The sequence below is a fragment of the Tinamus guttatus genome, unplaced genomic scaffold, assembly GCF_059628265.1.
Source record: "Tinamus guttatus ecotype Peru unplaced genomic scaffold, ASM5962826v1 Tinamus_guttatus_pri_ptg000242l, whole genome shotgun sequence".
NCBI classification, from domain to species: domain Eukaryota; kingdom Metazoa; phylum Chordata; class Aves; order Tinamiformes; family Tinamidae; genus Tinamus; species Tinamus guttatus.
The window spans coordinates 3,178,013-3,194,804 of NW_028288776.1; the positions used below are offsets into that span (position 1 = coordinate 3,178,013).

The 16,792-nt window shown below is 38.8% G+C and overlaps 1 protein-coding gene across 14 annotated transcripts in view; it reads right to left on the minus strand.

The window, feature by feature from the left end:
* ADGRL2 (adhesion G protein-coupled receptor L2) overlaps positions 1–16,792 on the minus strand; it is a 121,183-nt gene that overhangs the window by 41,440 nt on the left and 62,951 nt on the right. For all 14 annotated transcript variants that reach the window (XM_088526029.1, XM_088526028.1, XM_010213222.2 and 11 more), the window contains exons 3-4: positions 8,191–8,300; positions 1,755–2,555 (exon numbers count right to left, since the gene is read on the minus strand). In XM_088526029.1, the coding sequence (XP_088382155.1) occupies positions 1,755–2,555; positions 8,191–8,300 (911 nt within the window). The remainder of the gene's footprint in view (positions 1–1,754; positions 2,556–8,190; positions 8,301–16,792) is intronic.

The following is a 16,792-nucleotide window of genomic DNA, read 5'->3' on the forward strand; positions in this document are numbered from 1 at the left end:
CCATACAAAATTAAACTATTGGGTATTTGCCTCCTGAAGGAAAACATACTTCTTGTGAATATATGCATCACACACACACTCAAATGAATGTAGTGTCTTTCTGTAGACTTTATAGTTAAAAAGGGTCAGAATTAAAACGTGTTTATTGAGTCCATAATGCGCGTAGAACTGAAAGCCACCAAACACTCAACAAACTATTTCTTCAGCACCTTAGACACTCACAATCATAACATTAGGGAAGGTCTTGTGCTCAATTAAAACCAAGGAAGGATTCCACAAAGCTCCTTTCTTATCTTTCTTAACAATTTTTGCCCCAATGCAGTGACTTAAAGATTAGCTTTTGCCACGTTGCATTATGCTTTTATTAGATACTATACCAACCTGGTAGAAACTCTAGGGCAGTTGTCTGAACTGCAACAGCTACTTAAAACCTGCACCTCCATCTTCTCCTGCTTCTAAATCACCTCCTCCTCATCATCACCACCTCAGCAGAACCAGAAGTAACATAATGAGAATGTACGAAAACGAAAGCAATGTTTTCTGTAATTACACAGGTGTGTACATCGATGCTAGAAGGCCCCAAAGCCTCCTTTGGGAAGGATCCTGCTTCCAGCGAAGTGGTTCTCAAGCCCATGTTTGGACCGGCAGCACTGATGCCTGCCAACATATAGCCACCCCGCTCTGGAAAACACCAACATTTAGTTTAAAATTGTCTTGTTCTAGAATAACCTATAGACTTCTATGTCTAGCAACAGCTATATCAGAATATACTGATATCATTACATAGTTTGTACCGCTCTGCATGAGGCAGCTTAGCTGAAGCAGGATAGCTGACTTTCATGTTAAGAAGCCATTATTACAACCTTTTTGAAGTAGAGAAAGGTCTGTTAAACATGTTTACTTATTAGTTGAGAGAAGTGAAATATGATCTTCATTACTAAAGCAGCTAATCAAAATTCTGTTTTTTTTTTTTTTTGCATGCATCTTCTTCTGTCACGGAGTATTTCTCTTAAAATTTACTTTCTCCCTTAGGTGCTACTATCTGGCTGTGCTTCTTCATGCCACTATTTTAGGGATTTTGGGCTCCTAAAGGCCTGTTTTCTTTCTTTTGCTCACTTTCAGCAGCTACTGTTTGCCTTTTAGGTAGTTGTTCTAACTTCCAATGAACTGAAGTGCAACTACAAGAAAACTGCTATAAAGATGCCAGATAATCTTGTCTAACGAGACATCAGAAACTATGAAATATAGGCTGGAGAAAAGCAGCTGTGGTTCGTATTGCACGTTATACCCATATACTTCCTCTGGGACTTCCCAGCACATACCACTCAACTGCTGGCACCAAGAAGTTGCGAGGTCTGCACGAACGTTGCCGTCAGTTCCACAGGCAGGTAACCGAGCACCAACACAAGCAAGTTTCCCACTAAGCATGAATGATCTAAAACTTACTTTAGCTAGAACATTAACCTGATTGTTAAAGTAAATATTGCCCCAAGTCATTCTCAAACACACACATATACTATATTTCTATGTAAGAGAAGGAAAACGTACAAGCTTGTAAACCAAACGATTATCTCTCTCTTCACAGGTTCTGTAAATTTGCTTTGCACCGGTGCAACACCATGCTGACCAGCATCAAGAAGAGAAAATGTCCTGGCCCTTCAGCCAAAAGCCAAATCTAAGGCCAGGGATGTCTTGACACAGCTGCCTGAGCATGAGTATGGTGAGATTACCACCTAGAAAACCCAACCTCTTACCTTGGGCAGGATCAGGAGGGCCAAATTCCAAAGAATACCGCAGGATGAAGTTGTTATTCCACACATACAGCTGGTTATCTCGGGGGTTGTAATCCACCGCCGCAATGTACTGGTACTGGTTGGGGAAGGGAACGTCGACATGCTCGCCCCTGCTCAGCCTGGTGTTGTAGATATAGTCGATGGCGTTCCTGCCCGTTTCGCTCTCGTTGTCTTGGTACACCGACCGCACGACGTAGAGGACCCCGCATATCATAAAAGCGTTCGATGCTGCCCGCTTGTCGTAGGTGGTGTCCCATGTGGCCTCAAAGCGCAGGGTGTAGGGATTCAGCTGGCTAATAACAATCATGCCGTTGTTCTGCTCCGTGGCATAAATCACCCACAAGCCGTTTTCATCCACGGCCAGGTCAATGTCAGTCTTTCCTCCCCATCGGTATGGAGAAGTATCGTGGTAATTAGCATAATTGATAATGGCCTCCCCACTCTTAATTCTAGTCCTCAAGTCGAATTTTACTATGTTCCTAGTTCTTTCTTTGTTAAAAAAGACAGCACCATCATACACGACAAACCCAGTACCATCCACTCGATTTGGAAGTTTGTATGTCGTCTGCTGACGTCCATTTTGGAAGTCCTCTAGAGAAGCGTATTCTATCAAGGTATCGGTGCGGTACGGAGTCCATGGCATGAAGTAAATTTTATCTGCAGCCTGGAGAGGATCTTTGCACCAAGCACCTGCTTTTTGTTCAGCTTCATATAAATACGGTGAGTCCACAATTGCTTTCAACGTCCCCGGGCAAACAAAAACTAACAGTCACAGAGAGAAGTAAGACAAGAATTACGTCAAACTAGAACAGTCTCATAATCAAAACAAAAGAAAAAGAAAAAAAAAAGCTAAGACTGTGTCAGGAAGAAAAAAAATCAATTGTCACTGGATTATACCTAGTTTTAGAATTAATGCAGTTATCACCCTTTATCATCCACTTTTCTTAAAGTTACCATGTTCTTGCTGTACCAGTATGGGAAGTGGACAGGAACTGTCTTCACTAGTACAGACCAAGGCTCAATGGCATACACAAACAGCTGAAAATGTAGAGCTACTTTTGCATTTTCATCTTAAGACTTTTAATGAATACGCATTATCGCTCCAGAGCTTTTAACTGGCGTGCAGCAGTGCGCTAGGTCATTTCAGTCCGAAAAAACCTCACTTCGACTTGTTTAGAACTTTAAGAAGTGGGGAGGCTGAAAAAGGAGGTGCCTCGCTTAGAAATAAAGAAAACAAATCATCAGGTATATAGAGAAAGCAATTAGGAGCCGAGAAAACAAAACACAACCAAAGCAATGAATGAAACAGACCAGGAAACCCTGTAACCATGGCATGCTATGGAGAGGGTTCTGGAAGCCAGGCAAGATGACACTTTATTAACAAGAAGTTACCCAAGGGTGAGAGAAAGAGAGGGAAAGAAAGACAAAGAGAGAGGGAGAGAAAAAAGCAAGGGAGTCATCCCTCCAGCCCAAGTCTTTCAGACACTATCCCCCGCCACCTACTTTAAGCAGCCAAGTCACTTTATTGCAAACAGTCGACTTCTGTATGAGGTGTACTTATGAGATCCTGCTGATTTATTATAATATCAGAGTGTTGTGGGGAGGGGAAGGGAAGAGGTTAACATCCATAAGGCACATAACAAGGAGCTGGGGTTTGGACTGTATACGTTATTTACCTTTTTGCTCCACTTCTATTTTAAGCATCGGAAGAAAAATAAAAAAGTGCAAGGAAAAAAGAAAGAAGATTAACATAAATCGACTATTAATCTAAAGATTAAATTAGTAACAGACGCTAAATATAGGGAGAATAAGAACTGCACTATATTGGTTAAAGAGAAACAGACAACAGGAAAACCTAACAGGAGAGAGATTCTCAGGTTACATAAGTGAACATGGATCAATCATTTCAGTAGATTAAGGAGGCAATACAGATATGTTGGCATGTAGTTTCACTTAGTGAACCTGAATAAATAATGAATGATTTTACTAATGCATGGTATACATAATCTTCTTGTTCTCAAACCCAAAGCATTATGCTATCAGGTTGATTTTTAAAACAATGGCACATTAAGATAGTATATATGCGCTAACACACATATACATAGTATATTAACTAAGTAACTATCAATCCCAAATATTAATCATACAGGTACGTATGTGTGCTTTGGAAACCTTCCCCCCGTCCTTCCCCAATCATTTCTCTGCTCATCTTTCTTGTAAAGAAAGTAGCTTGCATGCTTTAGCTCTCCTTAGGTTTTATTTTATTTGTTTTCCTGAATGTTAATGTTGAGACTTTCGTCACTTCTTAGTCTATAACTGCAAAATCAGACTAGGAGGAACAAGCAAAAACATTAAAAGAGGAAGCAAAAGCACAGTAAGCAAGAAGAAAAGAGAAGAAAAAAATTACATTTAGTTCATTTAGATATTCTCCAGCATCACCGTTTAAGCCCAAAACAGCAAGCTAGTATGCAAGGACAGCCACACTAAAGTGTTCAAAACAAACACCCATCCCACCACCAAGCATGGAAAATCATGAAACAAACCCAATTAACAAATATTACTACAGCAATTTTTCCCCGAGGAAGTTTTAAGGAACAATTACGGGAAGACTTATAGCTTAAGTCTAGCTAGTAAATAGTTTTCCAATAATTATTTGCAATAATACCTATTTCACATACTCAATAGACTTTGAAGCACGTTCCCGCAGTTTCATAAAATAACCTGGAAAATGATAGTTGTACCAATCTTTGTAATAGCATCTGCTGATACCAAAGAACTGTATCAAAGCTATCTGCACAGCTATTACATCTTCAGTATTATGGTATGATCCAGAAAAAATGTATTTTTGTATGTTCCATAAAAAGTTTGGGATTTTCAGCCTCATTTAACAAAATTACATATGATTTTGTGGGGATGGTATTGACGGAGCTAATCTAGTGTTTCTCTGGGAAACAACTCACAAACTTTTATGTGAGGGAGGGGGAAGAGAGGTGCTTAATATTGCCAAAATGAGCAGTAGTTTTCTTAGCCTTTGTTCATTATATGTTTTTGGGAAACATTCTTGTTTTTTTGCAATTGGTAATTCTTGAGTTATCTGAGTAAACAGAAGATGCAGTCTTCAGCGGATTCCCAGGTTTTCACAATTCAGTGTTAATGACTTTCAGATGATTCTGTCAGTGAACTATTATGCATGAGCTTATTTCTCGCCAAAGAGCAATATTGATATTGTACCTGCTTCGAATCAGTAATAGAACAGTGGGAAAAAGACAAGGATAACCAAAATCATTAGTGGCATGTCTGCTCTGAGTGTATTTGTGTAAAGCTGCAGTTTTCAGGGACAGATGGGCTTACTGAAATAAACAAATGCTGCAAAGCGCAATCAATACACGGCGAGAGAATGAAACACTTTAAAATGTTTTCTATTGAATTCCTGAGTCCAAAAAGGGCTTAAAATAAAAAAGCACCAATGTATAAACTGGTACTTTTGATGTGCTTATTAATAAAAGAGTTGACTTCTCTTATTCAGTCAAAGTGTCAATGTACATTGTGCAGCATAATTGAGAGAAATGTTGAGTACGGTACTCTCAATTTCTCTGTAATTTAATCAATAGCATTCTAATTTTAGGACAAAGATGTGGCTATTAAATTTGCTTAAAATTGCACTTTTGTTGGAGATCCAACTGAGCATCTCAACAGATTTTCTTTTTTCAACTAAAGAAGATTAGAAACACATCTGCCATAGGTCTACGCTCTAAGATGCAGAGGAAGCTTTGCACTAAGCATTCTGTTATGAGGGCAATGAGCACAGAACCAGGGGAAGCTCAACCGATACATGTGATTAGCAAGGCAGTTATGCATTTCTGGAGGCCAACAAGACATACAGGAGTTCATAAACTGCATTTTGTACAAGGGTGACACACCAGCTACAATGTAGAAAAGCTTCCGACTTTTATCACAAAAGCTCCCAACTTTTATCACAAAAGCTGGTACTTGAGCTATTCCTAAACTCCTGTGGACTGAAAGGTGTCGCAGTCCTGCAATAACCAAAAATCAAGTTCAGAAAAATAAAAACTTTGGTTTTCAGTTTCAAAGTATTGTGAGCACTAAACACCTTCTCTCTGAGGCCCACGGAAGCCTATCCGCCTTCCTGACCAGACTCTGATGCTGTAGCAGCTGCTGTTTGCAAGTTTAATGATTTCAGCCCTTCCACATGCCTGGAAATGGAGCATGGGAAGTGGGGTGTATCGGAGAAAATATTAGACTTGGGATCTGGAACTAATCAGGCAGCACACTAGAGCCTTGGAGAAGCGCAAGGATAGTCTTCAGGGGACAGGGACGAAAGCCCACAGCCGAAGGGCTGCTGAGGCACAACGTGCATTGAAATCAAACTTCAAAGCTCATCTTTCATAACCGCCAACTTTTTTGATGACTGCTGGTAATGACAGAAGATTCCCTTTAAAAATTTGGAATTAGACACAGTGTCATCACTGTACAAGCTGCAGTTAACAAACTCCCAAAGTTAGACCTTCAAAGACAAAATGTATCCAGAATCCTGAGTTACGATAGACACAGAATTATAGAATCACAGAGGCACACCAATGCAGTTGTCAATAAATGAACATTTTAAAAGTAGAATAACTACGTGTTAGAGTACAGGGCAGGCTGTGCTGTGGCACTATACTTCTGAATACTGGAAAAGAAAAGAAGCCCGTAGATTGGAATACCCAACCGGTAGAATATATCCACACTTGTCTTCCTAAAACAACATAAAAATTATATTTGAACATTATTTGCATTACACTTTCTCTCTATGGACTAGCTACTACTGGAACTGGAAACGTAACCTCTTGTCATTTGACTGACCCAGATGCACTGCCCTCTTTCTGAGAATGTGGGAACAAAAATAATGCTAAAGCAAAAGTCATCTTTGTGGAACAAAATAGTTTGGTTAGATTGGGGTAAGACACCACTCCTCAAAAATGGCATAAGAAGAATGGTTATAACAAGCCACCAATACTACACACAGGAGGAATGGCACTAGGGATCATTGTATGCAGTAGGCTTCCAATCCTACAAATGGTACAGAAAAAAAAAAAAATCAGAAGGCATCCATTTCACAATGACACAGCAGAAATGAAGAAAAAACGATGATCTGTGTTTGGCCTTTAACATCAGTGAACATCCAGTGTGGTGAAATAGTACATTCTGATTTAAGAAACTCAAACTTTAAAATCGTGTGCAATAACCAATATAGACAGTTTTGACACGGCTTTGCTTATGCCAGAACTCATTTCCTTCCCTTATGGATATAGACAGTGTTTTTGCATCTCAGAGCTGGCTTGTTTCCTGTACCAATAGAAAATGCAACTTTGGTTAAGCGTTACTGCAGGTCAAGAAATTCACACTCAATAGCAACTTAAGGGAACAATCAGTGCACTGCTCAAACTCCACTGCAAACACAGCTATTTCTCTGTTGGATTACAGGACGAGGAAGAAGTCACTGCAAAGAATGACCTTACGAGGAAGCAAAACCAGTTAAAAGTGTTGATTCTGCAGAACATTTATCAGCATGCACACATGATAATGGCAAAATATTAATTACTGCAAGGAAATAAGAAGTATGTCTAAAACTAGTGAATTCTGGCATTAGAAAGAATGTTGTACAAAACTGCTGAAATAGCACAACCTTTTTTTTTTTTCTCTCAATATCGATTTCTGTATTTACTCTGTTTTCAATAAAAAGATCTGTTTTGGCAGTTGATTTCAAGGCACAATCCACATTTTCTATTCACAGTAAAAGTGAACTTTTCTTTCTCGTTCTCTTCCTAATGTCTTCAAGAAAGGGATTTGAGCAGTGTACTGCTGAATAATTCACTGTGGATCAGTGCTCACCAGTGAATGCATCCCAGAAGCACAAAGTGGCCTTAAAAAATCTTCCAAGGGAGACATTCACCTCGGCGTGTCAGTGGTTGGTTTTTTTGGGCACCAAAAGCAGCCACAGCAGCAGGTAGCCTTTCATGCAGACCATGATTAAAATTGAAGTCAATTCCTTCTTTAGAAATCCATGAGCCAAACCAATTTGTCAGCAACTGGCATTGGGCAAAAGTACAAATTTCTAGCTGGCCTACTGAATAGCTAATTCGAGTTTGTTTTCTGGAAAAACAGTCGCCTTAAAAGCCAAACACTTAAGAACACAGACAGACACTTGGCCAGCATTGCCCCATGGCTTCCTTCCATACGTGGGGAAGCTAATTGGAGGCTCTCGTCGGCAAGTGCTCTGCATGCATAATGGTCTGGGGGGCCAGAAACATATGCTCCTTTTCCATGTAATAATAGCACTCCCACTGTAATTGTGATGGCCAGAGGAAGTGAGCAAGAATAAAAAGCTTATACTTACTGTAAGGAACACATTCGTACTGAACTTCTAGGTATTTGTATGTCCCAGGACAAGGATCAGGAAACACATCTGACCCAGTAACTACTATACATTGTGTTCGGTTGTTGCATCTGAAATGGGAAAAGAAAGCAGGCTAATTAATTTAAAATTACATTTTAATTTGCAAGTTAATACTAAAGCGGTGAACACAGCGCTAACTCTTTTCACGCTTGGGCAGTCCAGTCCGTAACACAACAAAGTTAATTAAAACTTGATCAGTCAAAGTCCATAAATAAGGCTCGGGGGCAGTATCTGTTCAAGTGTTACACTCCTAAATTTGGGAATCCATGTTACTCATTCTCACGGTTAGTGACAGCAGTTCCCAAATATCAACAGAACTAAAGCAAATGTCAAAGATGATGCAAAATGAAAAAATGTGCAAGGTTTCTGAATAATGTGCAATGACATAAGTGAGCAATTCCTTAGTTCTTTAGAGATATACATACTGCTGAATGGCTTTACATCTCACACAGCTTTCTGCTGTGATTCAAGGAAGCCACAATTTTAGTTGGAAGAGTTGCTATAGACAAAGGGCATTAACATTTCCATTTTAATTACTTTAGGAGCAATTGGTATACTCTAAGCTTCCTCTGCTAGCTTACGGAAAGAGGGAAAGAATGACCTTCTAATGAAAAACGAAAAACAGTTAAAATGAAGAACTGCAACAAAATTAATTAAAATGTATTTTAGACTAAATACTGAAACATATGTATTTAACTTTTTTAATAAATATAACTTTAAACATAAAGCTGGCTAAACACTGGTGACTATTGAATTTCACAACTTCCAATTTTTTTTAATTAGTCAAATATTTTAGGTTCCCGTTCAGTTTTCTAGAATAAAAAAAAAAGTCAACGGTGGATTTTAAAAAGGCAAAAACTACCACCTAACTATGAGGAAACAGTCAAAGTTTAATACAGAAAAAACAGTCAGAAGGAAGTCGGGGAAAAAAAACGGTCAGGGAGTTTGGTGACTAAAGCAAAAGGAGCTTGGCTGACCCTCTCAGGGTGAGTGTTGTTTGTCAGCAAACGGAATGGTATCAGTCTGAAGCTACAGCCTCGCCCCTGACTCCTGCAGCACATCGGCCTCTCTTCTGCCCTGCTACTTCCCACATTCTGAATGCCATGTCCCAAGTCAAAATAATCTGTGTCAGTGTTTCCACAGTTGTACATCACAAACAGATATGAGAACAGTTCATGCTGCTTCATGAAATGTGGAGTGTGAATGCTTGAGACAAATTACATCCCTTTTAATACTCCAATAGAAGTAGCACAGAACAGGGGATACTCTAAAAAAATGCAGGAACAAAACAAGGTTCTGAATTTTTCTTTTTCCTTTTTTATTTTTTTTAACAAGGCTAGTCATCTCACTTATAATTGCAAAACCAACTGGGGATAGCCAGGATTTGCAGCACACCCGGGAGGGACAGGGAGCTGCTTATGAAGGAGGATCTTCTGGAGGGCACAGGCTGCTCCCTGGAACGACTCACACAGGGACTGCCCAGCCACTTGGGATGGCAGGACCATCCAGAGTAACAGCCTAGGTAGTATATTACACAGTTTGTAATGATTTGTGTATATAACACTATATATATATTTATAATATACTATACATATGGTTATGCTGCATATATAGCCTTATACATAAAGAAAATACATTTACATATTTTTAAATAATTATACTAATGCCTGTATATATAGTTTATATATACATATACACTAGTATACACTAGTTTCTTTAAATTTCTTTTTGTTTTTTTCAGTGCAAACATCATGTTGAAGCAAAAATCATTCCTACAGTAAGACTCTGCATAGTGCATCATTCAATATAATGGTTTCCACAGCTTTAAGCTGTATGAAAATTTTATTTTACACTTGAATGAGTGGCAATTAAGAGAGAAATATTGATTTGTTACAAACTAAAATGGATATGTATTGAGAGGAATTGCTTGAGAATGAAATTGATGAAGGTCATATTTAGCCCTGAAAAAAAAAAAGCTTTAGCAGCAGTATTTGTAAACCTTATGGACAAGACGAACTCTTGTCCCCCTGTATCAAACTCTTGCCTCTCGTCTTTTACTTTCCTCCAATAAAAAACTCATAATGTTGCCATTGGCCAGGAGATTGAGAAGAACTTCACGCTAGCTTAGATGGAAAGGATGGCTGATAATCGTTCACCAGTACCCAACTGAAGTGACCGAGTATCATTTACAAAAAATGGTTGACATTCTAAAATCTTTTGAGTGCCTTTCTATACAAGAAATGCCCTACTGTGCATATGCACAGCTTTGCTAACCTGTGGCCAAAAGGCAAGTAGCCCCAGTGGCATCAAATGGGGCCGATGCTCTGCTGCGGTGTAGAGCAGAGTGATAAAGTACCCCCTCACCCCCAGGAAACGTAGCTACGTGGGCAACTGAATGACGAGAAGGATTTGTGCTTTAAGTTTTAGTTTTTTACATTCACATCATTGGTTTATATTTAAGAATGCATCACTGGCTCCATTCTCCAAAACCTGTATAATTTTCTTACAACGTTCTGATTTTCATGCATTTTTAAGACCTCAAATTAAAGAAGCTTGTTTAAGATATTCATATGCAAAAAAAAAAAATCCACATTCAGACAACTATTTGCTACCTAGTTAGTGATCATAATGCAACTCTGGGGAAACCTTCACAAAAACACAACTACAGCAGCTGTCAATTGCAATGCACTGGTTTGCAAGGAGATGAAGTCGAAGTGGATTTGGCAGAGCTAGTTGAGAGAGAAGCAACTTGGGGAATTTACTCTGCTGCGACTTGTTCTCCAGATAAATGGAAGTCTTCAGTCTGCAGCACTGCTGCTTTTTTCTTTTTTTCCCTCTGTAAAACTAGGCACAATAACTTCTGTATTAGTTATTGGCACACAGTTCTGCAGCTGGCTGCAAAGACCATTTTATTGACAGGTAAAGGTCTCAGTTGATCTTTAAGATAAGAAGCACTGAATTCTGGTATACTGGACAAAAGATACTCCACCTTCTATGAAACTGCACAAAAGAGTAGATTACCGTGTATGGCTACAGAATATCAAAGGCACCTCATCACTGCTATAGCAGAACTTCATAATTCTGAGAAATTGTCAGTTTTGAACCACTATGTCCAGTAAGAATCGCATTATACTGTTACAACCTGAGCAACTCAATCCCTCACGCCCCATTTCCCCGTCCTCCCAGGAATGTGCAAGCCTTTGCTGAAAATGATTACTTCACGGGATTCTCCAAAATAAGTTTATGATAGAAATAAAATTATTGGCAATTAGAAAAATTGACGTAGACATCATTAGAGAAAAAAAATTAACTGGCAATTAGCTTCACGTTCCGCATTCACATTAAGCTTTATTCTTTTTACGTAACGTACTGCCAATCTGGTACATCTACCCAAAGTTATTCCCATCAAAGGCACACTCTGCACCAGCTTAGTTTCCAGGAAATTGAGAAGAGTTATGCAGCAAACCTCATCTGTGAAGAACGCTATACAAACGCAATAGGAGTTGCTTCAGAAACTGTAGTAAATGAACCAAAATTGAAACCTTCCTTAGGAAAAGACTAACTGCAGCACAAGAATTATCCAGGATGCTGGGCTAACAGCAGTCAGAGTTTTGCAGAGGGGAAGGGAAGTACCACCACTGCTGTCTCACAAAACACAAGGACTAACTGTGTACAGCAACTGTGTAACTACTGTTTCTTCAGTAGTTTAGTATGAATGAAGAAAGGTTACATTTTCATAATGCAAATGCATCGCTTCAAATCTAGTAATCTAAAAATCAAATGGAGTGTTTAATTAACAGTTACAGTACAATGTCTGAACTCCTTTCACCTCGGGAAGAAGGCTGCGCAAATGAGGAATGGCCCTTTCACACATTAGATTAGCACGGAACAAAACGGGAAGCGCCGCATCCCGCAGCGGTGCCGCGAGCAAGCGCCCGCCGCATCCATCTCCCCGGCGCACCCGCTCCGCGCTGCCGGAAGGACAGCTGTACTTTCCACGATAATTTGTTTGCATTCCAACTCTAATCTCGACTTGTACAATTCCCAACAAATTGCTTTGGCTCTGTCTCTCTCTTTTTTTTTTTATTATCGTACGCGCATTATTGCACTTTCCCACGTGCAACGTATGGAGATGAGATTCCATGTGCAATCTATTGTGTGAGGTGTTTTAATCAATAATCTTGTTCTGCTGATTAAGCAGGGGCTTCTGTTTTGGCAAGATAACATTAGTTTCTCCTGTCATGCTCCAAAAGCTATTGGGAATCTTCAGCAGATCATTAGATATGCTACAATAAAGCTTTGGTACATTCTCTTTTCTTTCTTAAATTACTTCTTCACTGTCCTATCATTCCCCGTCACCGCTGGCACTGCATTATTATTACAGCTCCCCTGAAACTTGCACTAGAGCTATGTCTCCAGGCCATAGGATGCCATTTTCAATTGAAGCTTCTGCTTGAAAATATAAATTAAGAAAATTTCATTATCTCCTGCCAAGGGCCATTATTCACCACTGTTCTAAGGAAGATTAAAAATGCAAAATCTATGGACTTGAACAAACACTCCAGCATTAAAATGAAATGCTCAGTGCATCATGACTGGACCACAAAGCTGAAGTACTGAAAGCTGAAAAGTAAATCCTGGAAAGATATTAGCGTGAGGTGTGCCAAAACACGGACTGAGAGATCAGCTTTATGGGTAAGTTATGTAAGGTACATAGAGATACCTACAGTTCCCTTACAATGCTTCCTTGCCGTTGTGCACAGTTAAGACATGTTAATAATGCCCACTTCACAATTTATCCTTCCACTGCTTTTGTTTCGCATGGGTACGTTTGACAAATAGAGTAACACAAAGGAAACGGCCATTTTGAGAGGGAGGGAGGCTAAGAAACCAGCTATCAAAATAACTTCGCCCCGTCCCCGGGTCGCAGCTTTCTGTGAACACGGCATCTCATTTAGAAAGGTAGAATTGGCAAGGACTATCAAGACACAGAAAACAGTTTTATGTACTTCAAATTTAAAAGAGCAAAAAATAAGATAGTAAATATCATAGCAAAACCACCATTTATTTTTAATAAAAATGTTAATACACTTCAAAAATCTATTTTGAAATGTTTTGAAACTTTCAGGTCAGCTTTGACAATATTTCTCTTTCAGCATATTGATTAAATACTTAAAAGCTAGCATGATGACATGCTCCTGCATATTGCCTGCAGCAACCTGCTTAAACATCACTTGCAGCACATAAACTATGAGTCGTAGCACCACATACTCCATATGGTCTGGCTGTTCCTTATTTCACCCTCTGTGAGTTGCAGTCGGAGTAGAGGGATGGGAATGTGGGATGACTATGCTCTGTGCACTGACTTTTAACAACAGCTTATTTTAAACTAAAAAATTCCTGAACCTCTTTACCCAGAATAAATGGCTGTCTTTACACATGTATTCCTAATAGCCTGAAACCACCATGTGAGATGTGCTTCTCCTTTTGTATGCATACGCACTAGACTTACACTCCTGTTAATAAACTCAGAGTTAATATGTATGAAAATGTCAAATATTACTTAAATACTATGTTTTATTAATTTACTTTGCAGAAAATATGCACAAAACTCAGACATAAAATAGCCAGAGAACGGGGATTTTATTTTGCAGGTATATAAATACACTTGCATGTATGCACATATTTAAAGGAATGTATTTAAAATCTAAGTTTCATTTAGCATCCCCTGACAACAAATACCACATTACACACCAGAAATGAAACCTGATCAGTTAGGAAATGGAGCCTGGAAAAAAAGGGAATGCTAAAACTCAGGCCTTTCCTCTGAAGCCCAGATTTGATGCAGTATTGCCAGCCATCACTGCAATATCCAGCTTGCTACAGCAGCAGCACTACAGCCATATGCACTCAGGAGGGGCAAATGTGCACATCCACCCCGAGAGAGGCTTTCTCAAACAGGGATATGTAATGCTGCAACCGGCTTCTTAAAAAATCTGGATGCCATACTGGGAAATTTGCTTACTTTTTTGTGTAAGATTAAAATTTTAGAAAATCATTCTCAAGTTAAAACCCCTAAAATTATTTTGGGGAATGAGAAAAATGAAAAAAAAATGCATTTAAATACATAAGATAACAATAATTTTACTTAGAGCAAAGATGCTTTGATACTAATTTTAATGAACTGAGGAAAAAATGGGAGACAGGCACATAGAAGATTTTGGCCACAGGAGTGGCATTTTGATAGTTGAGATGATCTTCTGATTCTTAATGTATTAAGGCATGCTACAAATTGGAAGTGTGAAAACTCACTCTCCAGTCTCAGGTTTTCCGATACATTTGGCAAGACAACCACTACAGCAATAACCGTGGTGGCTTCAGAATAAAGCTATTTGGGGAAAAAAACTGAGAAAAAAAAGTTCCTATTTTGTTTTCAAATATAATATTGATGATTTGTTGAATCTTCCTAATTACTGAGTAAACATGACATTAGGAAGCTAAATAGTGGGTAATTAATATAATAGAAGAAGGTAGCACCAGAGCATTGTTTCTGTTTGCCCGATAAATATGCAATAATATGTAAACATGATTTTTTTAATGGTGTAATCCTGTAGAAATCTAAGGGCAGACAACATTAAAGATGAAAACCCAAAATATACCATAAAGCACAACAGAAAATGCACAGTTCCCACAGGCCCTTCCTTGGCATTATCCAATCTGATTCAATATCAATGAATATATATCAGACTTGCATGGCAAAGTAATTTAACAGAGTATTTCTTGCTTTCAACCTCTTCCTACAATTTTAATGCATTTACTTATGACCCATTTGCATTTTAGTATTCATGTTCTGCAAGTTCAAAGCAGTCACCATTAAAATGAGGGATCTTCCCACTTACTCACATTCACACTATCAGAGACGTTTTTTTTTCTTGTTACAATTATTTCTGTTTCAGTACTTTGTTTGTTGGTGCAAATACTATTATTATGGGGCTATCAATAACCTAAAAAAATGTTTAAAAAAAGGAAGAAGAAAAAGAAAAAGGTAAATTGCATGTAGATTCCAGTAGAATACGTAACTCCCACCTCCTCTTGATTACTCTCACTGGGCTTTTATAGTCCTATCTTTCCTATTACAACTAGCAGGGTCTTTGAGGAGCATATTATAAAACACACACAGGAAAACCAAGTATCAAAAAAATGCAAGCAGTGTGCAAGTAAACACAACAGCCTCCTAAAGTCTCCCGACTTTTGTCAGGAATGCATGGGTGCATGCAATACCAAGAACTTGTGTCAGCATGACACAAACAAGAGAAAATGTTTTAAAGAGAAAATGTTCTTGATACAGCCTGCCTGAGGAAGAAGGACTGGAAATCAAGCCACACTCAGTCTTGTCAAACTATTTATCTAGGTATTTATTTGTAAGCACAACGCAGCCCAGGAATAAAGGCAAGATATGTCTTAGCACACGGTGTACATTGAGCAGATCTGCACTACTGAAATGAGTTCAAAAGACACAAATAAATGTTTCTCTATTTAGACAAAATAAATAGCATCAAGCTATGATATTTACAAATGAAAACTTCTGTAGCGCAGCATGGAGCCGGGGAGCAGGTCACCCAGGCTGCTCACCCTGCGCGTGCGAGGGACGATGACAGAGCCACGACCAGACACCAACGCTCATGAGCCAGGACAAGACCAGAACGCGCAGGAAATCCCCGGGGAGGCCCTGAGGGCCAATACCCAGGGCCTAGGCCTAACCCTGCATCAGGCTCCAGGTGGAGAAGGGCACAGGATACCAACAAAAACTCGTTTATTCTCAGTCTTGTAACACTAGCTCTTCTTCATCTGTGGCTTGCCATTTAAGCACGTTTGTAATGTAGCTAGAAGTTGTGTAACTTAATAGTGCTTCTGAGTCACAAAGCTATGAGGAGTAAGTTGAACTATAATTACAATATTGAAAACATGCATAGTTTTATCCTTTGCATTAATTTGCACAGATTTTAAACACATTTGAAAAATCACCCACTTAAATTACTAAAATAAGGTATTTTAAAAAATCGCAGTGATTTGTTACAGCAGCTTAGGGTATTTTTGGAAGCCTTGATACACTTTTACTGCTTGCACTTTTACTGGACCTTCAGGTAAGGTTAATGCAAACTGGGCTTGATGTACTACGAGCCTTATTAATTTAACACAGCTCTGCTGTTTGCATAACTGCACATTCAACATAAATGTAGCTTAGCTTTAATGGGAAAGTAAGACTTACTAATTTACAGAACTGTGATTTCATGGGGTCCTTTAGCTTCCCTCTACAATGGACAAGATGAGCATTAACTTCAAATAAAGGGAGTCCCAAAGTGAAACCTAGGCATTCCCGTTGCACAATTAAAAAATATTACAGACTATACCCATTAGGAGCAATTATTTATAAAAATGTTCACCTATTGCAGTGTGCATAGAGAAACAATCACATTTTTAACAAGGGAAATGGGAAATCGCTATGGGATGCCCTACTTAAATTAGATTAGTAAGAAACTTG